Source organism: Osmerus mordax, chromosome 26, assembly GCF_038355195.1.
Source record: "Osmerus mordax isolate fOsmMor3 chromosome 26, fOsmMor3.pri, whole genome shotgun sequence".
Classification (NCBI taxonomy): domain Eukaryota; kingdom Metazoa; phylum Chordata; class Actinopteri; order Osmeriformes; family Osmeridae; genus Osmerus; species Osmerus mordax.
The window spans coordinates 5848594-5872240 of NC_090075.1; the positions used below are offsets into that span (position 1 = coordinate 5848594).

Here is a 23647-nt window from a genome sequence, read left to right on the forward strand (position 1 = left end):
ATGTTGACTCCATGGCTACGGCCTTGGTATACAGTACATCCTGCTATCATGGGTGTCAAGTTCAGAAACATACTGGATCATGAATATAGAGTTCTAGAACATCCTTCTATCATGGCTGTAGAGTTCTAGAACATCCTCAACCGCATTGGCTCATTTTCCATCCAGTATCCTTTTGCACATTTATCCTTAACCAGCACAGGACAGGTATCTTGGGGTTGAGGGAGCCTTATTTGATTTTGCCCATGTAATTGATTATGCCTGACTGAGTCATATAAAGTTGTAAAATTGCTGTGAATTAATGTAACGCAAACAATATAGCACCGTGGAACAAGCCCAGAATGACGCCACGGAGTGTCACTGATTCATCGAGCGTGTGACCTCCACTCCAGCCTTATAATGGTCCTAGGGGGAGGATTAAGCCCACCAGAACGACTACTAACCCGACAGGCTACGAGATAGCAGAGAATAGCAGAGAACAGAAGTGCGTAACGATGAAGACCTCCCAGTGCCAAACCAGAGTTTCTCAGAGCGGCAACGCGAGCAAAGTGACCAACCTCCACAGTAGCGCGATGAGCCCGCTCAGCACCGTCAGCATCACCCTTGCCGTTCTACTCATCTCAGCAATCCCCGTCTGCACTAGTAAGCTCTTATAATGTTTGTACATGTAGTGACACTTTAAAATTACTTACTTTGTTTCGAGGAGTTGTGTTGCTTTGTACGACTTTTGACCTTATGTGCTGAACCCGTGCAATTAAATTGGTTGTGTTTTAGTCAAGATATTATTTTTTTTAACGTTTAAAACTTTTTTTTTTCAAATGGGAGATAGGGCATTAAACCACGCCTTGGACAGTATGAAGCACAGCATACATTACAATAAAACTAGATTGATTCATATCTATAGCCTAAAGTAAGGCAAAGAAAGGTACGGCAACTTAAACTAAAATAGCCGTAATTGATCGACGAAAATGATGTCTCTACAGGTGGTCACGCATTAATACATTTTAACTGCTTGATTTTAAACCATGGAAAACCTTATGATTATTGTCTGTATTTAGGAAGATATGAACATTTCCTTCATGTTTAATAGCACCTTGATGAAAAATGTTTGTAATTAACGTTATCTAATCAAATTGATTTAGTTTGAGAAAAGTCTGAAACAAGAAACTTTAAAGGACAGATTGAAATGTCTGTTTTTGAAACTTTGAACTGATGGCTTTATACGACCATAAGACCAATACAATTCAGATGAAAAAAAAAAAATCACGAAACGGGAAAATTAACAGTTGTCAGTACGTGTGCTAGCCTATATGGTACTACTGGCATATTATTACTTGTAAAATTGACACTAAAACGACAAATAGCCTACATATGATTTGAGATTCCTGCCAATGCATACCCTCTGGTAAATAATTCCAAACATGATGTTGTAATTATGTTGATGTTCTGCTACAAGATCATATGACAAATCTGCCCACCTGTTTATCTGCCTCTCTGTCTGCCTGTCTTAATACCTGTCTGCCTGCTTGACTGAATGTCTGTCTGCCTGCTTCCTCACCTGTCTATATGTCTGTCTGTCTGTCTGTCTGTCTGTCTGACTACGTGTCTGCCTGCCTGACTGCCTGTCTTCCTACCTGTCTGTCTTCCTGCTGACTGGTGAAGGTGCTCCAGTAGTGCTGCCACGAGCAACAATAGACCAGGACCAGCTTCTCAGTCAGGTTAGACCCTCCTCTTTCTCTCTCTCTTTCTATCTTTTTCTCTTCTCTCTTTCATTCTTTCTGTCTCTCTACCTTTCATCCTTTTCCCCTATCTTTCTCTTTTTTTCTCTTTTTTGTTCTTTCTTTATTTCTTTTTCTTTCTGTCTGTCACTACATCTGGCTTTATGATGACACATCTCCCCCCCCCCCCAGGTGGATGAGGTGTGCTCAGCCTACCTCTCTGCAGACCTGCCATTTCGGGTGAGTGAGGATGTAATAAAGAGCTGAACGCTCTTCAGGCTTTACTGCTCAGTGTAATTAAGTCTCTAGTGACAGCGCTGTCTTATTACACTTTTTACATAATCTCATTTTCATTCAATGTATTTTTATGGAGTAATTCGATACTTAATCACCTGAAATAAATGTCATAAAGATGACATGTTGAAATGAGATGAAAATTGGCTGGTTGTGACAAGGTTTGTTTTTGTTGGATAATCTCCTTAAATCTCTCTGCTGAAGCCGTCAGACCTGCTTGGAGAAGTATGTATCCTGATGCTAGTTCAGAAGTCCAAGGTAAACACAACGACCAGACATCCTTTTATCTCATATAACGAAAAAAGAGTATACTTAAACCCAATTTAAATGTATTAAATGAGAGCTTAATATATTTTCATTGTATTGTATTGCACAATTGGAAGTGTCCTTGAAATGTACTGATTTGTCTACTCACGTACTTACTGACAACTTTAATGTGTGAAAGTATGTTTGAACTTATACTTTTTAAGTTTACTATTGTAACTGTAATTTGTAAGTGTAATATATTTTTTCACCTGCGTACACATTGTAGTTTCTCGTGATTCATTAACATTCATTTGACAGTAAACAGTATTTAGATAGTGTGTACTCAGCATTTGATTTCTTCCTGTTTATAGGAGTTGAAAACCCGTGACACCAGTAAAAGGGTCAGTACTTACTTTACTACCATTACAGGGCTCCACTGTCTAAACCACTCGGACAGCTATGATAAGACTTATGTTCCATGCCCCTCTTTAGCGCTGCCTCTGTGTTCCTGCTTCCTGCCTCTGTGTTCCTGCTTCCTCCCTCTGTGTTCCTGACTCTGTGTTCCTGCTTCCTGCCTCTGTGTTCCTGCTTCCTCCCTCTGTGTTCCTGACTCTGTGTTCCTGCTTCCTGCCTCTGTGTTCCTGCTTCCTCCCTCTGTGTTCCTGACTCTGTGTTCCTGCTTCCTGCCTCTGTGTTCCTGCTTCCTCCCTCTGTGTTCCTGCATGGCCTACATTATCTGTGATGTTATTGCCGTGTTTTGTGCCACTGTTTCTGGAAACACTGTTTGATGCACAGTCTGCAAATGAACACAGGACTGCACTGAGGACTCACTAAGGATTTTTAAACTGGATGTACATGTGTGCGTGAGTGAGTGTGCGTGTGTGTGCTTTCCAGTACGTGCCTGTGGGTGTGGGTGTGTGAACAAGCTTTTACCTGAGAGTCCTCTCTGCACGCCCCGGCCCCGTGTCAAGAGGTGGCTGTTCATGGTTCTCATGTTTCTCCATGTTGGTGTGTGGATGCGTCAGCCCCTAATGTTGCACCCTCTGCTGCAACTGGTTCCTCAGCTTGATAAACGGCGAGGGAAAGGAATCAGACTGCACGTATGTACCCTCCGTGTGTCACACATCCATGCTTCACTTCCAACCTCTCCTGGACAAAGCTACATTAAAACGACCACTCTGATTCACTACATGCCTTGTAATGGGATTGGTTGACAATTTACTGGTCACCTGATGATCAATGTCTTCGGATGATGCCTGGGCTCCGATCAGTTTAACTCCGGAGAGACGAGGCAGATGACATCAAAAAGATGGAACGCCCGCTCTACTGGAAAGTCCCTTTAGGATCCCCTGAACACTCATCATGCAACTAAACAGAAAATACAATAAAACCAAACACAATAATAAAGAAACATCAAATTTAAAAGACAACAACAACCGCTTGTTTTGTTATGGCAGCTTCTGAGTGAGAGTGGTCTACCTCGACATGCGTACACAAGGACGCGTGTTATTACAAACATGTCATATTTAACATGCGAGAGTGTTTTACTCTGCAGGCTGCAGTTCCCTCTCTCTGTACCAGCTTGGCCTGCATTAGCTGTTCCTTTCCTTACTTAGGGCAATTATCGTCTAAAATTGGTGTGGCTAAGTGGTGAACTTCTCGCTGTCTGACATTCGCGTAGTAGAAGCAGCGGAAACATCCGAGAAAATGTGGAAAAGTGACGCAGAAACGCTGTGTGTTGGACTAGGAAGCTGCCGCTTTGGGGTTAGAAGTGCCCATAGTGGGAACACGTTCTACGAGAAGATGGAGACGCTGTTGGAAGGAAGGAGGAAGGAAGGAAAGAAGGAAAGAAGGAAGGAAGGAGGGAGCTCTTTCCTGGTTTCTTGGCTGTCTGTCCTTGACTTCCAGTTCTGATCCGACTTCCTGTACTGAACCTGACTTCCTGTCCTGACAGTGTGTGTGTGTGTGTGTGCAGGAGGACCTGAAGGGCCCGGCTGGCATCCAGAGCAGAGGCTACTTCCTGTACCGGGTAGGCAGATCTCTGAACCACTCTTCAACCTCTAAACTGAGTGACGAGACCACACCACCAGGAAAATAACATTCCTCTCTTGTTTTACAGCCACGAAATGGAAGAAGATCTCTAGAATATGAATAAAGAAAAAGTATCAAGGTATCACTTTAGCCTATAAAATAAACCTTTCCCAATCCTGGTTCCCCCTGCCCTGCTTGTTTTAAGTGTTTCTCTCTTCAATACTCATCTAAATCAGGTGTGTCCAAAGAGGAAAACATCTAAAACACGCAGGACAGTTTGTCCTGAGGACCAGATTTGAGAAAGGCTATTACAGATATTAGATGTTAATAGGGAGTCAGGTGGCTGAGCGGTTAGGGAAGCGGGCTAGTAATCTGAAGGTTGCCAGTTCGATTCCCGGCCGTGCCAAATGACGTTCTGTCCTCGGGCAAGGCACTTCACCCTACTTGCCTCGGGGAGAATGTCCCTGTACTTACTGTAAGTCACTCTGGATAAGAGCGTCTGCTAAATGACTAAATGTAAATGTAGATGGTTTCAGTGCTTGAGTTTCATGGAGCTGAGTCTGTAATGTGTCCCTCAGTGTCTGCTGGTTGAGCTGCTGTATGGAGAGGATCAGACCCCCCCTGTCCTAGGGAGAACGACACCCACTCACGGCCCCTGTATAGTGATGTTGAATGTAAACAAAGAATCCTAATAAAGTTTCTCATCGTTTGTCCAAATGTGCCGTTATGATAGTGTATTTTGAATTAAAGCATTGTGATATAATTACTTTTGTTGTCGTATGGTTTTTTGGAGCACGGTTTGCTCCTCGTGGTTTGCCTTTCAGCCTTTTATACTCGTAATGACGATGATGATAATGATGATGATAATGATGATGGTAATGATGATGATGATAACGCTATGCGGACGTTTCCCTCTCATCGTTCACCACCGATGCACGCCGCTGGCCAATCCATCCAGCCAGAGGACAGACCTGATCCAGTAGTAGCCTGTATTTTTTATTTCAAACAACCAGAAACAAGAAGCCTTAGCATATAAAATTAAAAACGAATAAAATCTTATTTTCATACCCTGATCGTCTATTATTATAAATGAATAAGATTAGTAATTGAATCCTCCTTGTACTGTAAAATAACTGATCCACAAGGAAACTTACAATGACCCAGCAGGAGAAACAGTTGAGTTCTGAGTTGTAGTGCGGGGTGTTCTGCTTCTAGAAGCCAGAGGGTCTGGCTTCACACCTTGGATGCCGCGCCCGGACGTCTGCATAGCAGGTTGTCAGGCTGGAGGTCTGGGTGTGAAATCACCCTGCGAGGGGCTGAGTCTGGAGGTGAGAAACAAGCCGAGCAGAAAGCTTGTGTCACCTCGCCAGAAAGAGCAGACCGTTCCCTGGATCTTTCAGCCCGCCACCTCAAAACACTGTGACAATAATGTGAGATTCCGTTTGAATATTAGACCACAGCACTACCAAGTGGTTTCAATGGCATCAGAGTTAATACTCGTGTTAGTACTTTTGGTCTACTAAGATAATGCTATGCTGTTTATACATTGCAGCCTTCAATTCTATGAAGACATTTTAGCTGCAGTATATATATAATATTTTCAAAAACGCCAAGATTTGTGATGAGAAGAGTACAGGGAAGGATCATGCAAAAACACATGATCATACACTTTTTAGACATGTATTATAAACTAATTTAAGCATCGAGCTTCCAAAAATTATACGGTGCTTGAGGCACACCGGTGTTCTGAAACCGTGGATTGTAGGTTGGCACAGCAGTGACGAAGTGACTGAGACGGCAGGCTGTCTGCAGTACCTGCTATAAACAATAGATGGCACCGTAGTCCTGGAAATAATTACTTGTAATTGATTTCCCTCATCAAGTAAATCAACATGTTAAACAAAATCAAAACAAAAAAAGAATCAATCATGTGCTTTATCGGAATGTCTGGATTATACATGACACATATGCCACATCACCTTCATCCAAACGTTTTAAATGAAACAAAAATATCCTTTCTTTCAAGGTATTTAATGTAATGAAAATAAAAAGTTTATACCCTACAGTATTAATATGTTTTGACTATTCTTGTTACCACTGAAATATTGAGTCCAGTCTGGGAGTTTCTTGACTGTAAAACAGTAGAATGTTATTTACTTAGTACTTTGATAAGGCGACTGTTAATCAACGCCAAGCCTAACTGCTCAACAACACAGTTGTAAACGCGATTCTTGACTTTGTACTGATAGGTGCAAGTCTTCATGATTTACAGCCAAAGGTCAATTCTGATAACAAATTAAACCGCAACGCTGCATTACATTTCAAGGCTACAATAGTGTAAGCAAAGTACATCCTTACAGCACTGCGGAGCGATCCGTGAAATGGCCCGACAACTGTGGTGGAAATATACGAATGCAAGTTAATGAGACCAAGCATGTTTACCATTTTCGTTTCTTTTTTACAAACCTGTTTCAACACAAAATACATGGTTTCAGGAACTTGACATGCTAAGCTAATGAATGTGTAGACTTGGAGCCGATTGGCTGCACATTGACTCCGCGTGCACACGCACAAGCCAGTGATTGGGTGTATAAAATGTCATACAAGCGTTCTCAGCGCGCGCAGCACGCTTCTTGAAGGTTGGTTGGCCAGCGCATTTGACCCAATTGGCATCCATCCAATGGAGTGAGCGACGTATGCAGGCCAAACATTTAGATCATTTGTATAACGAGAATACTGTGCTGAATACTTCAAAGATCGTAGCCTAGATTCCTAATATCCTCGAGTATAATATACAAACAATTATATCCTCCCTTTGCATAAGACGACAAATTTAATTCACACAGATTTTAAAAATCAATTATGAATTTTATTGTAGGCTACAACTGAAACGTTGCCAATCCGATGATTAAGGGTATTTGACCAAACAAGTCGAAGGGCACTTAATATTAGTACAACATAGCTGTGTATGTTTATAATAGCCTACCCTAAATCTTTTATGTAAGCTGGTTTGAAGTTTGCACGGCACTAAAATCACAGTTAGTCAAATGCGATTCATATACGATCACGAACTATGAGTCAGTTATCATTTTAATTCAACTGTGTTGTAAGTCACATACGTATTTCCATGTGTCAATGCTTTTTAGAATTATAATATCGTAAAATAGCTGATGTTAAACTGGGCATGCGCGTTTCGAGACAGTCGTAGGCCTAGCTGTTGTTCCAACTGAGTTGAGCCCCGCACAGCGGAGCCGTCTACTGCTCGCGATAAATTAGAGCAATAAAATCCCGACGGACGGACAAACATTCAAGGTACGAGCGTGACATTTATCATAACATATATGCAATGTGTTCGAATGTTGTTGTCTTGCGGAGTAGTGGTATTGCGAAGGAATAAATAGCAGTTTTTCTTGCTATGCTTTCTTGATTCATAAGGCCTGGTGACCCACATTCCTTATGTAGAAGAGAAATCACCGGGGGGCTTGTCCTTACTGTATAACGCGCCGCAAATATTATTACATGTAAAACGTTCCTCGCTTTGCTGTCTAACGTTTATATTTGAATGACAATACCATGTTTGGCTGTATAAATAGCCTGCTTGCTTTGCAGTTCCCCTGGTTTTGTCTGAGAGATGAAACACGTTAGTTTCGGCTGCTTGTAGCCAACTCTCAGATGACAGCTCGCGCACTTCAGTTCTCCGCCGTATCTATAGCTAACGTTTAATGTCTAAGTGATGCTGACTTTGTGATAGCGTACAGTCACAGGGCACCTGAGTACAGTGAGTATTGAAAGTGGTTGTTATTGTTTTACCAGTGCAATATTATTGGACGGTTATTGGACGCGAAGTGCAAAGAAATCCAATTGACCTCGCTTTCTCTCGCTGTTCTAAAGGATGAGGGAGCAACCTGTAGCAGACCGATAAGCGCCTGAGCGAGAGGAGGCATAATCAATAATCAGTTGGCTACATAGATGTGACTACACCGGATGTGAGTTGATTATCAGGCCATTGACATATTCCTTGTTGTCATGGCACGAAACTGCATTTATAACAGTGTAGTGAGTATTTTGGTCATTAGCCTTCTAACTTTCTCTGCAAGCGATAGAGATGTTTAATGTTTCTAGAACATTTAGCATGGCTTCATGTTTGTTGACAGTTCATGTACTTGACGTGGAACGTCGGGTTTATTAGGCTAGTCCACATTCAAGGTGCACAAAGTTTGTGTTTAGGTTTTTATGTTAAGTATCTTTATGACGAGACTGATTGTCAGGATGCAAAGGCTGTAGCTGGATTGCTGCTCATTGGGTTATGCTCTGACTCCGAGAAGCGACTTTGCCCACGAGGTGAAGCCAGGACTACGCTAGGGAAACCCTGCCTGACATCACCATTTGTGTGATGTCACCAGAAGCAGGGTCAGGTCTGTGTAATTTCATCAGGAGGAGGGTCTGAAATGGCTTAATTGTGGCATCATCAGAGGTGTATCATGTGTTGGATATCACAGATCAAAGCCATAGTAACCATTAGGTGAGGGTTCCCCTCCTGGTGGAACTGGAGGTGAGACTTCCCTTCCTGGAGACGTTCATATCTCTCTCTTCACTTTAACTCACTCTCACCACCCACATATACCTGCTCTCTCTATATTGTATATTCAGTTGCACATAGACATAGACACCCAATGACACACACTTTACTTTCATGTGCTTCCAGGAGAGGAAGCTTGTGTTTATATTTGTCCTGGACTTAACGACTGTCCTGTCTGGGACAGAGGCTCTGTGCTGGAGGCAGGGCAGGGCAGGTCTGTCTGTCTGATGTGTGTTGTCTTGTCCCTGGATGCTGTTGGAACCTTCTGAATGACCCAGATGTTTTAGCTGGGATTCATCAGAAGCTCTGGGACTGCCAGGCAGCTAGCTGGAGCTCCAAATGCTGAACTGGGGGCACCTCATAACCACACAACCACAACTACATATTCACACAACCACACAACCAGATAGGGTAGTGACCCACCCCAGTCCTTGACAGGTGTCTGATTGATTTTGATATAGATAAAAAAACGGATCCAGTGTGGATCCTGAGGTTCTGTCCACGTTTCCCTTCTTGTGGCAGCCCTATGTGTTTTATTGTTGCCTTGAATAGTGGGTCGACTGTGCACTGTGCTGAGTCATGTTGAGGAGGTAGCAGCAGGTGACTTGGGACTTAGAAAGAAATTCGGAAATGCTTTGTTTATCGGTAGCAATAAAGTCTGCCTTTGGACTGGGCTTGTCCTGAGTTCATGTAGAGGTTACTTTTCAGATGCCCTGAGGAGTCACTTCCTCATCCTCCTGCTCACCTTTCTCCTAATCCTCCTACTCCTCCTCCTGCACAAGATCCTCCTTCTCTTTCTCCTCCCTACTCATCCTCCCTGTTGCATACAGTCACCCTCCTCTTCCTTCTTCTCCACTTCCTCATCCTCCCTTCCAACATGGGGTCCTCCTCCTCCTGCAGCCAGTGAAAGATGCTGCTGGTCTGTCAGACATTCCCTTCTGCGGGCTTCAGGATGCAAACACCGAACAAAGAGTCACTCTGTGACCCTGGAGCTTAGTGAGTGAGTGGAGGCACAGCTGGCTGTACAGCCCTAACGCTGCTTCACACCCCTGTGTATGTCCACAGATCTGTCCCCAGAGGGTGGGCGTACGCCTGATTTCCGTGCTACACACTGATAGGCTGCCGTGCAGGAGCTGTGAAACGTCTGTGTTCTGATACAACGCAGTCATACGTTTGGATTGCGTTGACGAGTTATGGACATTTCTTGAAAGTACACAACAATGAGCCTGCCTTTACACACCCAGAGTAGAGTATGTAAGGGTTTGCAGGCCCGTAGAACAGCGGAGATGAATGGTTTCTAGGTGGAGTTTCCGTGGACAATGTCTTTGTGAGACTGAATTAAAGCTTAATGTCTTCTAAAGCAGAGGTGATCAAGGTGAAACGACAGTTGAATAATGAGGAAGCACAGTCTGGCCGGGCACACCCCTATCACGGTGTGGATGTCACGTAAAGAGGTGCTGTTCTTGATACCTTCTGTGGGCGTGAGTAAGCCCGGGGATGTGTTTGTCCAGTGTGTGTATGCGCCTGCTAAGTGAAGACCCTATTTGTTGAGTGTGTGTATGCGTCTACTAAATGAATACGTTGTGTTAACGTGCGCGTGTTTGCTTGCGTACGTCATAGCCTAATGTGTATTTGACAGTGCGTGTTCAGAGGCTCTCCATGACGTCACACTTGTTTATGGGTTTTCTGTGTATGTGTTGTGTGCACGCGTTGGAGTAGTGAGATGTTCTCCAGATGTTCTAGTGGAGTAGTGAGATGTTCTCCAGATGTTCTAGTGGAGTAGTGAGATGTTCTCCTGGTGCTCTTGTGGAGTAGTGAGATGTTCTCCAGGTGCTCTAGTGGAGTACTGAGATGTTCTCCAGGTGTTCTAGTGGAGTAGTGAGATGTTCTCCAGATGTTCTAGTGGAGTAGCGAGATGTTCTCCAGGTGTTGTAGTGGAGTAGGGAGATGTTCTCCATATGTTCTACTGGCACAGTGGGATGTTCTCCAAATGTTCTAGTGGAGTAGTATGTTCTCTAGCTCTGAGACTGACTGGCTGCAGGTCAGCTTGTTGTTGGAGCTCATGGGCTCTGGTTACTATGGTAATATCCTCTAACACCAGCTCTCACCTGGACACTACCTGCTCTCTCTACCTTCCATCTCTACCTGCTCTCTACCTGGCTGTCCAAACATGGAACAAACACCTAAAAGGAATATGTCAATCAAATAATAAATCAACAAATCGCTTCAGGGGATGGAGGGAACACGGAGGATGGGAAGAGGGGATGCTGTCAGGGATGGAGGGAGGATCCCGTGCGGAGGAATTCAACTGAGCTATTTTTACCCGTCATGGCGGTACGGTTGCTATGGCGTTACGGATCCTGCGTGCGCGCGGTGGAGACGAGGATGCACCATCCTCACAGCTCTGCTGACCTACTTGTGAGCCGTCTGGTGAGAGGCGTGTGAACACGGGATAGCGGAGAGGAAGCTGAGGAAATATGAGACGCGCGGCATGTTGGTGTTGGCTGAAGCGCCCTGAACACTTCTACCCTCCTGTTCCCCTCCGCACCCATCTGCCTCCTTGTCCCCCACCCTCCTCCATGCCTGTCCCCCTCTTCCCCCTGTCCTCTCTCCCTCTCTGTCCCCTCTCCGTCTCTGTCCCCTCTCTCTCTCCCTGTCCCCTCTGCCCAGCCCTGTCCTCAACCCACCTCTCTCCCCTGCTACTTCCCTGTCTCCTCTCCACCTCTCTCCCCTCCCTGTTCTCCTGTTCTCTGGCTCCTCTGGGTCTGCGTTTACTCAGCCTCATAGGTTGAGGAATGCTGTGATATGCAAAACTGGGCTACTATTGGCTGCTCAGGGCTAATTGCTGCTTGTTCTGAGGAGGGATTGGCTCCTAGGGTTTTGAACATTGATTAGTCGAGTATTGTGATCGGCCTGAGCAGGGCAGTTAGAGTAGAAGGAGTAGGAAACAAAAAACTAGGTCATTGGGTCAGCGGGTCAGTGAAGCACTGATGTCACAGTTACACAACTATAGCCTAGAACTGCTGCTGCACTCTGGAGCTGTCCTCTCCCTACCTCCTAATTTCTGTGATGCTGTCTTATTGCTTCCTGCTTCCTCTCGAGCAGTCCTCTTCCTGTTTCCTGCTTCATCTGGAGCTGTCCTGCTTCCTGCATCTGCTGGTGCTGTCCTTTTAGTGCTTCCTGCTTCCTCGGATCTTGTCCTCTTCCTGCTTCTTCTGATTCCGTCTTCCTGTTCCCTGTCCATTCTTTCCATTTCCTGTTTCTCATCTCCATGGTTCTAACCTACCACCTTTATAATCCAGGTCTTCTCCAGTCAACAAAAATTAATGTTTCAACAGGAAGTTCAGGTCTAGTAGGGGATCTGGCCAATCGTCCACAGGCCCCTTATCTTGACCCAGATGTGTCCATGCGACCGTTATGCCATGACGGAGGGTCATTATGTTATAAAACCTGTTTGGAGACAGAGACCTGATTCTCCCTGGGGTGTTGTGTTTGTGCCGGAGCCATTTGAGCATGCAGGTCGTGTCACGTGCAGCGAGGGACTCACGTGTGGCGAGGCCGTCATAGCTCGGAGTCAGCGGACCGCGACACCCTTCCTCCTTCCGCATCCCCTCGTTCCCACAACGGAGCTCTCTCTCTGCAGTCAAAGGTTTTGGACTACCTTCACAATCGGCAGTCTGTAACACACAGACTCCTGATTGAACATCAGCCACATAGCTTGGTGTTGCTTACTTATCCCTGACATGGACTCATATAAAGCATGGGATCTATTTGACGCTCATAAAATGTTTGTGACGTCTTGGACTGTTGCTGTATATACCCAGGTCCCTGTTTAGGCTGTGGGCTGAACCTCCACTGTTGTTGAGCAACTTTCCTCTGCAATGAAACAGCCTGCGTTCAAGCCGAGTTACAATGTTGACCCACAAATCTGACTTGACACCATGAGGCTGTCAGTCAGAGCAGAAATATTTGTATTTGGACTTTTGTGGGTGTGTGTTTGTTTACAGGGCTTTTCTGCGTATACAGTGTGTGTGTGTGTGTGTGTGGAGACAGTGGAGGGTTGTGTGTTTGTAAAGCTCTGGTCATGTGTGGAGTCAGGGGCATGTGCAGGCTGTGTGTGACTTGGGGACAAACGTTAATGTGTCCCGTGTTCTTTTCCAGATCCCAGACTCAACAAGGAGTCTTCTGGTTCTTCGAGGGTTCCCAGATAAAACATGTGACTGTTGACCTTCCTGTGCGTTTCTCAGGCCAAATCTGCTGCTGGACCCCAGACTGTCCACCCCAAACCCAGGACCACTGACCTGTCCTGACCCCCTGACCTGTCCCAACCCCTGAACTTTGACCTCCGACCTGGCAGGTCCTCCCATGTAGCTGTCATGTGGTACCTCACCACGCGCAGCAGACGGAAAACACAGCACAGCAACGCCTTCCTGGTGACCTCTGACCTTTGACCCGGGAGCTGGCCAGTGGTGAACCCTGCAGCGTCTCCTGCTGTACCTGTCTAGCTCCGACACAGCCCCCCCCCGACCCCTGCCCCCCACCCATCCGCCCCGAACGCCCTCGCCTCAATCCAGCAGGACAAGAGGTGAGACCCCATGCAACAAAATATTATATAATTATTTGAAATATACCTTTTTATTTCATACAATATTATTCTGAAAGTGTACCAGTATAAGTATAAACATACATATATTCAAGTTGTCCTAAGTATGGGAATGTACAAAATCTGTACATGTCAAGTACACGTCTGTGGAAAAAGATGAATGTGACGTTCTTTCATGTATGGTTTCACCTCCTAGGCTTGTTCACCAATGTCTACCTCACGGTTAAAAAAACACTCTCCACCACGGCAACCCTGAACAGCCCACAACATGACCTCTAGCATAGACCGGTGAGTCAAGCACGCCACTTTGCTTAGTGCACTGTCACACTGCCCCAACAGGTCAAACAAACACCAACAAACATTCAAAACATTCAACTGTTGGCTGTCGGCTTCAGAATGGATGGAAAGATGACTGTCATTTTCAAACTACCCCATCAAACGCCAACAGGCATATCACAACAAACCAACAGAACCCAACAACTGTTGACTGGCCTTTACACCTCTAGTGCTTCTCATAGTTACAGCGTACACTACTTCTCATAACTAGAGCCAGCTTGGGCTGGGGTGAATGAAACTCCCTATCCCTGCAGTGTGGAATCTCCTGTCCTAATCCCAGGATTAGCCGACAGCTCGGACAAGCTCCATTTTGAGTGTCTTGTTGTTGCTCGTGATTTTGTGTGTGCCCTCACAGTTGATATAGGAGGCTAGGATTGAATGACTAGAGTCTGGGATGGGGGTTGGAGTCTAGTACTGGGGTTGGAACAAGAATCTGGGGCTAGAATCTGGGGCTAGAGCTGGGACTAGAGTCAGGCATTAGGGCTGGGACTAAAGTGTGGTGTTGGGACTGGAACTAGAGTCTGAGACTAGAGGCTGGGGCTGGGGCTATGTCAGTGGCCTGTAGGTAAAGGGGGATGAAGGTTTGTTTGAATTGTAGTGTGTGTTTGTAAGCGTGGGCTCTGCAACAATAGATATCATATTTGCTGACACACCCATGCCCTGGGTCCAGCCTGGGTTAGACTAAACTGGGTTAGTCTAGCCTGGCTCCATCCCTCAGAACCTGGGTTAGCTCTAGCTTGGTTGAGCTGTAGCCTGGGTTACTCTTACCTGGGTTAGTATTACCTGGGTTAGTCTATCCTGGGTTATTCTAATCTCATATGCATATCAGTTTGCGGCCGAGTGCTAAACCACAGAGCGAATTACACTAGCAGGCACATACATGTGGCCTATGCCAGAGGGCTCTGGTGGTGACTCACGCCTGAGGGGGAGGTGAGGCGTGACTTAGGCTGGCTCAGCTACCTTTCTGTGGGGCTGTAGGGCTGCACCCACCTCCCTGCTGTCATCTGTACAGTCACCCTACCTCAGGAAGGGCCTACTGTACATCAGCAACACGCCCTTAACGTACACACACTAGCGTCATTGCTCTGCAATCTCTTTGTTCCTCCCCATAAAAAAATAAATAAAATTACCACCACCCCCAAAAATCCCCCCACAAATATTTTTTCTACATTTGTAAGAATCAAGACCAGGATAAAGAGTTTAACCATGCATATATATATTAACCACAGCGGTCTACCTGAAAAGAGTTTGGAAGTGTCGTTACCCTTTAATAACGCTCTGTGTCAGAGTTCTAAAAACAGTTGGTTGTGTGACGCCAGTCTGGGTCGGCTGACTAAGCACGGGTCTCCCCTCTGCACCCTTGTTATGTCCGGATACCAGCTGAGTTACTGAGCACAGGGTCCACTCTAAATATAGCCTGGCCATGACCAGCGCCCTCTCCTGCCAGGGCTGAGTAGCACTGGAGGTCTCACTGGTGGGAAGCTGCATCAGGGTTCATCTTAGTGAAGCTGCATCAGGGTTCATCTTAGTGAAGCTGCATCAGGATTCATCTTAGTGAAGCTGCATCAGGATTCATCTTAGTGAAGCTGCATCAGGGTTCATCTTAGTGAAGCTGCATCAGGATTCATCTTAGTGAAGCTGCATCAGGGTTCATCTTAGTGAAGCTGCATCAGGGTTCATCTTAGTGAAGCTGCATCAGGATTCATCTTAGTGAAGCTGCATCAGGGTTCATCTTAGCGAAGCTGCATCAGGGTTCATCTTAGCGAAGCTGCATCAGGGTTCATCTTAGTGTTACTGTTTGCCTTGCAGGGATGACGGCAGTATCTTTGATGGATTAATGGAAGAAGATGAAAAAGACAAAGCTAAACGGTGAGGTCCTGAACAAGAGAAACTGCACTGTGGAGTAGAAGTAACCATTGCTGTAATATTATTATTTTTTTTGTAGAAATATTTGTAGGCATTTCTGCTTAAAAAAAAAAAAGAATGATAATGACAGTATGAGAGAGACAGGAAAGGCAGGGGAGAGAGAGGATTACACGCAGCAAAGGGCCCGGCCTGGAATTGAACCCGGGGCACTGTGGTAAGACCTCAAGTGTGGTTCACGTTTTTTCCTCGGTGAGTCACCGAGATGCTCTTGTTGCAGAAATTTGACATTTCATTAATTTGGCAGACACTTTTATCCAAAGTGTCGTACAAAAAGTGCCTGTAGAAAGTAGGGATGAAAATAACTGTGAAATTAGCGGACATGAGTGGTTCCACCCGTCTGAACTCTGAACCCCCAGCGTGTCCCGGAACAAGTCTGAGAAGAAGAGGAGAGACCAGTTCAATGTTCTCATTAAGGAGCTGGGCACCATGTTGCCTGGCAACACACGCAAGATGGACAAGTCCACCATCCTGCAGAAGAGCATTGACTTCCTGCGTAAGCATAAAGGTAAAGGCCCTGACCCCAGTGACCCCGACCCCTGTAACGCTGACCCTTACCCCTGCAACCTTGGCCCCCTGACCCCGTAACCCTTACCCCGAGTGTATGTATTAAATGTGCCGGTAGTCATGAATGTCATCTCCCCTGTTCAGAAATCGCTGCTCAGTCGGAGTCCAGTGAGATCCGCCAGGACTGGAAACCCACTTTCCTCAGTAATGAAGAGTTCACTCAGCTGATGCTGGAGGTGAGGCGCTGCACTGCCTCATCTAAACATCACAACATCTCATTCATCTAGCGGACAACGTTCATCCAGCGCCGCATGCATGCAGAATGTACGGAAGATCAAGCACCCAAAAAGGAGCTCTACCAGTGTTTCATGAAAAAGACGACTCTTCCCCATGTTGTGGTGTGTGATGTTGTGGTGTGTAACAGTGTGTTGGGGTGTGTTACGGTGTGTAACTGCGTTGGGGTGTGTAACGACAACTGATGTGTCTGGCAGGCTCTGGATGGCTTCTTCCTGGCCATCATGACGGATGGAAACATCATCTACGTTTCTGAAAGTGTCACCTCGCTGCTGGAACACCTACCTGTGAGTATCCTTTATTAGAATGGTCTGTAGCTAAACCAGGAAGGATGCTGCTGTTCTGCTGTAGAGTAACGACTGTAATGACGAATCTAGGGGTGTTTCTTCTAAGGGCCAACTGTAGGTAGATGTATGTGACCCTCCTATGTCAGTAGTCCAAAAATGTAGGTGTGACTGTCGTGTGTGTGTGAATACATGCGTGTGTGTGTGTGTCTGTGTGTGTGTTGCAGTCTGACCTGGTGGATCAGAACCTGCTGAACTTCCTCCCTGCGGGGGAGCACTCAGATGTGTACAAGGCCCTGTCCTCCCACGTCCTGGAGGGAGAGCCGCTCACCCCAGAGTACATGAAGAGTAAGTAACCTCTAACCCTAATCCAGGCCTGGGCCTAATCCTAGTCCAGATAGACCTGGGTGTGAATAACAGGAGTCTCTGGTTTGCAGCTAAAAACCAGCTGGAGTTCTGTTGCCACATGCTCCGAGGAACTATCAACCCCAAAGAGCCTCCCGTGTACGAGTACGTCAAATTCATTGGGAACTTCAAATCTCTGAATAATGGTGAGTTCATCTGGTCCTCAGTCACCGGCTGGTGCGCCTCCGAACCAGGTGAAACTGTCGTTCCACCTATCAAATCCAGTGAGATTTGATGTGCAAAGCCCTATTTTTACAAGCCAGAGAGAGTGTCAGAGAGGGCTCCACACAGTCCCAGGCCTACCTACCTACCCACCACCTGTCTGTTCTACCTGCAGTGCCTAATTCTACTCTGAACGGTTTCGACGGAGTCATCCAGCGATCCCTCCACTCGTCGTTTGGGGACCGAGTGTGTTTTATAGCAACTGTGAGATTAGCCAAACCCCAGTTCATCAAGGTAGGAGTCTGGATCGTACAGTACGTTTGTGTCTGGGAGTGTTCCGCCGGGGGGGGGGGGGCCATGGTGTCATCTTCCCTCTGTGTCTCTGCAGGAGATGTGCACGGTGGACGAGCCGAACGAGGAGTTCACCTCCAGGCACAGCTTGGAGTGGAAGTTTCTCTTCCTGGACCACAGGTGAGTTTGGCACCCCAACATCAAACTTGTATTCGCGCAGCCCATTTCCACGAGCAGCGTCCTCTGTGTGTGTGCCGAGTGGAGTGACGGCGTGGTTGTTTCCATCCGCAGGGCTCCTCCCATCATAGGCTACCTGCCGTTCGAGGTGCTGGGGACCTCGGGGTACGACTACTACCACGTGGACGACCTGGAGACGCTGGCCAAGTGTCACGAGCAGTGTGAGGCTGTCTTCCCGCCTGCCGCGCCTGCCAGGGCTCCGCTCCTCACGCACCGGGGCGCTTTGCACTCGACTCTCACTGCCTCTCTGTCTGGCTTTCTCTCTCTCCCCGTCTCCCTCTGTCTCCTTCTCTGTTTCTCTTTGTCTCTGTCTTTCTTTTTCGCTGTCTCTCTCTCTCTCTCTCTCTCTCTCTCTCTCTCTCTCTCTCTCTCTCTCTCTCTCTCTTTATCTCTCTTTATCTCTCTGTCTCTCTCTCTCACAGTACTGCAGTACGGAAAGGGGAAGTCGTGCTACTACAGGTTTCTCACCAAGGGCCAGCAGTGGATCTGGCTGCAGACGCACTACTACATCACCTACCACCAGTGGAACTCCCGGCCCGAGTTCATCGTCTGCACACACACGGTGGTGAGGTAAGACACGACCACTAGAGTCACGCAGGAAGAGGTGGCCCCTGCAATAGGATACAACTGCAGGGGTACAACCACCACAGTCATATATACAGTAGGACGTTAAGACAATAGGGCCGCAGTGAGAGCCGGTCTGCCAGTGCAGCTGCCGGGGTTCTGACGAGGACGTTGTGTGTCCCGTGTGCCGCAGCTACGCCGAGGTGAGGGTGGAGCAGCGCAGGGAGCTGGGGATCGAGGAGGCCCTGCCGGAGATCTCTGCAGAGAAGGTGACTCAGACGAGCTGTCGAGCAGGATGCTGTGGTGGATAGTCCTGTACAGGATCCCATTGACCTGTCAAATGGGGAAAAAGGAGGTGTTTTTGTTCTGAGTTCTCGATGTGAGCGGGATATGTGCCCAGGTGACTGCAGCGTGTGTGTCTGATTGGTGTCTCTGCGTCCAGCAGGGTCAGTGTGTGTGTGTGTGTGTGTGTGTGTGTGTGTGTGTGAGTGAGTGTGTCTGACTGGTGTCTCTGGTCCAGCAGGGTCAGTGTGTGTGTGTGTGTGTGTGTGTGTGTGTGTGTGTGTGTGTGTGTGTGTGTGTGTGTGTGTGAGTGTGTCTGACTGGTGTCTCTGGTCCAGCAGGGTCGCGACTCGGGCTCCGAGTCCCAGCTGAACACGTGCGGTCTGAAGGAGGCGCTGGAACGCTTCGACCGCAGCCGCACGCCTTCCGCCTCCTCGCACAGCTCCCTCAAGTCCTCCTCCCGCACCGCCGTGTCCGACCCCGGCTGTAAGACACACACAGCGTCACACACACACACACAGCGTCACACACACACAGCGTCACACACACACACACAGCGTCACACACACACAGCGTCACACACACACACAGTCACACACACACACAGCGTCACACACACAGCGTCACACACACACACACAGCGTCACACACACACACACAGCGTCACACACACACACACAGCGTCACATTCACACCATATCACACGCATCATCACCTTCACACCACCCACAACACAGCCTTCATAAATCACCCCCACTCCACCAGTTTGTCAGTAATATGTGTGTGTGTGCCCCTCAGCTTCTCAGACCAAGGTGCAGACAGACAGAACTGCGCCCGCACGCCAGCCTGCCATCGAGAGAACATCGCAGCGAAGGTCGTCTATCAGCAGCCAGGTCGGTTTTAGTCGGTGTTGTCACGTGACGCCGTTGCCGTGTCACTGCGTGAGATTATAGGGGGGGTCACGGGTTCTGATGTGGCGCCTCTGATTGGCCTTCTACAGCAGTCTATGAGCTCCCAAAACACCGGGCAGAACACGGCAACGTCCCTGGTGTCGCAGCAGCAGCAACAACAGCCACAACAACAACAACAACAGCAGCAGCAACAACAACAACAACAGATTCAGCCAAGTATCCAGGTGAGATCCACTAAATCGGCTCTGTCCTCCTCCAATATTGGATGGGATTGAGACCCTGGGCATCGAACACGCCATCCCTCCCGAGGGGATGGCGTCTAGACCCTGCCTCCTAACTCTCTCCTCCCCTCCCTCCGGCCAGCCCATGCTGCAGTTCTCCAGCCAGATGGACGCCATGCAGCACCTGAAGGAGCAGCTGGAGCAGAGGACTCGCATGATCGAGGCCAACATCCAGCGGCAGCAGCAGGAGCTGCAGCAGATCCAGGACGAGCTCCAGAAGGTCCACGGGCAGGGCCTGCAGGTGAGAGAGCACAGCCACAGCAGAGCCCTCTAGTGGGGCTACAGGTGAGGGCAGCGCCCTCTCGTGGGGCTACAGGTGAGGGCAGGGCTCTCTATATAGAGAAAGAGCAGAACCAACATTCAGTAGCACCTTCCAGTGGGACTATGAACACGTGGGATAAGTTAAGATAGTGTCTGAGACTGTGTCTGTCTGTCTTTGTGTGTGAGAGAGCAATTATGTGTGTGTGCGTGCATGTGTGTGCCTGTGTGTATGTCCCAGTCTAACTCTGGCCTCCCCTCTTCCCTTCAGATGTTCCTGCAGCCTGGTGCGGTGCAGCTGGCGCAGGGGGCCTCCGTGCCTCCGGGGGGCGCTGTCGCCATGCAGGGCCAGGTGGTGGCAGGCCTTCAGAGCACACAGCAGCCTGCCCAGGCACAGGGCCTGCTACGAGAGCAGAGCTCAGCCCTCACACAGGTCAGTCCAGCCCTCCGTACCTCTCACCACTACTCAGTCTGTCTGACACACACACACACATAGTGTACATGCCTCCTTCCACATACCTCATTCCAATATCCCTGAAGGAATTAGCAGGAATGGACACCTCTAGGACACAGAGCTGACTGTGTGTGTGTGTGTGTCTCTCAGAGGTCGTCCCTTCCCCTGCAGGCCCAGCAGGGGGTTCTACCTGCGTCTCTCTACAACACCATGATGATCTCTCAGCCCGGCCAGCCCGGTGTTGTCCAGATTGCCAGCAGCCTGGCCCAGAACTCCGGCCCCAACGCCGCTGCCATGGCAACCTTCGCTCAGGACCGCTCGGGGCAGATCCGGTACAGACCCGAGTCAGCGTCGTGTCACAGCGGCGGTTGCCGTGGAGACGCCTAATCACACCAGCACGTTACAGTAGCTACTACTGTAGTTCAGTAGTACACTGTAAATGCACTCTCTTACTACTGCTGTTTCTCTCCGCCTTTCTCTTCTTCGTTCAATCCCTCCTTCTCTCTCCCTCCCTCCTCTCCCAGGTTCCCTGCTGGATCACAGCTCCTGACTAAGCTGGTGGCCGGTCCAATGGGGTGTGGAGCGGTTATGGTTCCGACCACCATGTTCATGGGTCAGGTGGTGACTGCATTTGCGCCACAGGGAGGCCAGACACAGACCATCAGCATCGCCCAGCAGCAACCCCAGGACCAGGGGCAGAACCAGGGCCAACAGCAGACGCAGAACCAGGGGCAAGCGCAGGGGCAACAGACTCCAGGTGTGCAGCAAGGCCAGGCCCAGCTTCCCCAACAGCAGCCCCAGTTCATCCAGGTACGCTCTTACCCACCTGCTCCTCTCTGCCCTGCTCCTCTCCCCCCCCCCCCCCCCTCTCCCCTCCCCCCTCCATCTCTTTCCCTTGCACTCCCCCTCCTCTCACACTCCTCTTGTCCTCCTCTCCCCCCCCCCCGTCCCCCCCAGGCTCCTCGTCTGCTGCATGGGAGCCAGCCCACCCAGCTGATCCTGCAGGCAGCGTTCCCTCTGCCCCAGCCCGGGGCCTTCAGCACCGTGGCCCAGCAGCAGCAGCAGCTCCAGCAGCAGCAGCTCCAGCAGCAGCAGCAACAACAGCTCCAACAGCAGCAGCAGCAACATCAGCAGCAGCAGCAACAGCTCCAACAACAACAACAAATTCAACAACAACAACTACATCAACTTCAGCAACAACAACAGCAGCAGCAGCAGCAGCAACAGCAACAACAGCTATCCTCTCACAGGGCAGACAGCATGCCCGACCGCTCTAGCACGCAGCCTCAGTAACTGGGCAACCAGTGGAGTCTGGTAGAACTGGAGGAACCAGATTTGAGTTGGAGATACCGGGGTCCAGGTGTGAGACGGAGACTCCAGAGACACACACCTGAAGAGACACCACCCCCAGAGAGAGGTGTCCAGGCCAGAGACTCGCCCAAGTCCAGGCCATGGCTCCTGACTCCCACAGGAGACTCTCTCCTTGATACAGATTCTTGGCCCCGACCGCCACTACTGGTGTCTGGGGTCATCTCAGTGCTTCAGTGTCGGGTTCCTCAGAGGTCAAACTCTCCAGCTGACATCCTGTAGTTGTCATAACGATTTATGGGTCCGAAAAGAATTTTAGAAAAAGTGGATTGAGCTGTGATTGTACACATATGTAAAATAATATGTAAATATACTATATGGACAAAAAGAAAGAGAACTAATATTTTATATGATGCTGCATGAAATTAAATGTGTGCTGTTATTTGTAGCGTTGGATATGCTGTTTTCTAACGGGAGCAGAGAGGTTTGGACTGTGAAGCAGAGCGACAGCTGCAGTCTGTGTCACAGTTTGTTTAATACTCACTCTGTCTGCAACTCTACTGAAACTTATCGATCTACATCATCGTTACAGACATGTTTTAGACATGTAATATTTTTATACACAGTGTAGTGTTTTGTAGGTCAGTACATACAGCTCTTAATACCGAAAAGACTGAAATTATTCTTTTACCTCCAGGGTTGTTACGATGGCAATAGTCCAGGATGTTACCCAAGTGACACTCCAGGATGTTACCATGGCAATACTCCAGGGGCATAACGCCATACATTTCCTGTCCTAAAGATGTCATATTTTGCTATAGGAATAACCTCAGATTTTTTATGCATTCTATCATGTTTTAAACGGTCACAGTTGATCTCTTAACATATTTATGTCACTGTTGCGGTGCAGGATCACAAGTTTGCACGGTAACAACTTCTGGGTTGACGACCTCATGTTGCAGTATCTCAAGTTCACAATGCAGGAACCCCCCACACCCTCTGGTGGCTGTAGTACAGACACAACTCAGATCTTGCAGCTCCCAAACACGTTTGAACGCAGTTGTAGATGTGCTAGTTGTGAAGGCTGGTCGAGGACCGGAGTGGTCTTCACCTCAGCAGGACTGGCAGTGTGAGGCTGGTCTCTCCCAAGAGACATGGACCATTCATGCAGAGAGAGACCAGTCAGACAGCCTGCCCTATTTAGGTCCTGGGGTACAGGGTGAGGCAGTGCAGTCCTTGAATGAATGTAATTCAATATCACTGACACAACTCGTTTGCACAAAGACAAAAGCATGAAGGACGGGGGGGGGGGGGGGTGATCAAGAGACAGACAAGAAGGATTTTAAGCGACACGTACACCTGGACGTGTGAATAAAATCATGTTCATGTCAAACTGTCATTCCCCTGCCCTTTGCGACAGGAAACACCAACAGAGCTTTTAAACAAACTGACACACATGCACTGTGCAGGCTGTTGCTTGGAGACGGGACTGCAAAACTGAAAGCGTTTTTATTTAATTGGATTTTACTGTCGTCGACATGTTTGTTACAAGGGCCCAATAAATATGAACCATCTTCAATATGTTATGGTCAAAAATTCACATTTGGAAGTAGTGTGTGATGAGTTGGAATACTCGTTTTTAACAACCCACCACTTGTCTTCATGCACCATGTGACAATATG

At 48.0% G+C, this 23647-nt stretch overlaps 3 protein-coding genes across 7 annotated transcripts in view; 2 read left to right on the top strand and 1 right to left on the bottom strand.

Annotated features, from left to right (window-relative positions):
* The window catches only part of exoc1 (exocyst complex component 1), a 44282-nt gene that overhangs the window by 17328 nt on the left and 3307 nt on the right, over window positions 1–23647 (bottom strand). The gene's annotated exons all lie outside the window — the stretch shown is intronic.
* On the top strand, window positions 492–5013 carry nmu (neuromedin U). Its single transcript, XM_067229460.1, has 6 exons — window positions 492–639; window positions 1660–1830; window positions 3150–3355; window positions 4231–4284; window positions 4375–4425; window positions 4865–5013. The coding sequence occupies exons 1-5, from the start codon at window positions 492–494 to the stop codon at window positions 4408–4410; spliced, it is 615 nt and encodes a 204-aa protein (XP_067085561.1). The 3' UTR covers window positions 4411–4425; window positions 4865–5013.
* Window positions 7501–23565, top strand: clocka (clock circadian regulator a). Of its 5 annotated transcripts, none has more exons than XM_067230031.1 (22): window positions 7501–7598; window positions 13027–13450; window positions 13665–13756; window positions 15614–15673; window positions 16087–16235; window positions 16379–16470; window positions 16726–16815; window positions 17040–17160; window positions 17250–17363; window positions 17555–17673; window positions 17768–17850; window positions 17962–18068; window positions 18330–18477; window positions 18665–18740; window positions 19092–19239; window positions 19552–19646; window positions 19754–19888; window positions 20028–20186; window positions 20475–20636; window positions 20808–20989; window positions 21182–21467; window positions 21615–23565. In XM_067230031.1, the coding sequence occupies exons 3-22, from the start codon at window positions 13737–13739 to the stop codon at window positions 21948–21950; spliced, it is 2682 nt and encodes an 893-aa protein (XP_067086132.1). In that variant the 5' UTR covers window positions 7501–7598; window positions 13027–13450; window positions 13665–13736; the 3' UTR covers window positions 21951–23565. The 5 variants fall into 5 exon arrangements, with proteins under 5 accessions (XP_067086132.1, XP_067086135.1, XP_067086134.1 ...); XM_067230034.1 differs by having other exon boundaries at window positions 19757–19888; XM_067230033.1 differs by having other exon boundaries at window positions 19095–19239.

What these genes read in the sequence shown, in the direction of transcription:
- nmu (XM_067229460.1), top strand. Translation starts at nt 492, where the DNA reads ATGAAGACCTCCCAGTGCCAAACCAGAGTTTCTCAGAGCGGCAACGCG. An exon ending in TCTCTTTTTTTCTCTTTTTT is followed by an intron (nt 1,831 to 3,149) that starts GTTCTTTCTTTA and finishes TGTGCTTTCCAG; the next exon opens with TACGTGCCTGTGGGTGTGGG. An exon ending in GGAAAGGAATCAGACTGCAC is followed by an intron (nt 3,356 to 4,230) that starts GTATGTACCCTC and finishes GTGTGTGTGCAG; the next exon opens with GAGGACCTGAAGGGCCCGGC.
- clocka (XM_067230031.1), top strand. Translation starts at nt 13,737, where the DNA reads ATGACCTCTAGCATAGACCG. An exon ending in CGCTGCTGGAACACCTACCT is followed by an intron (nt 16,816 to 17,039) that starts GTGAGTATCCTT and finishes TGTGTGTTGCAG; the next exon opens with TCTGACCTGGTGGATCAGAA. An exon ending in CTTCAAATCTCTGAATAATG is followed by an intron (nt 17,364 to 17,554) that starts GTGAGTTCATCT and finishes TTCTACCTGCAG; the next exon opens with TGCCTAATTCTACTCTGAAC.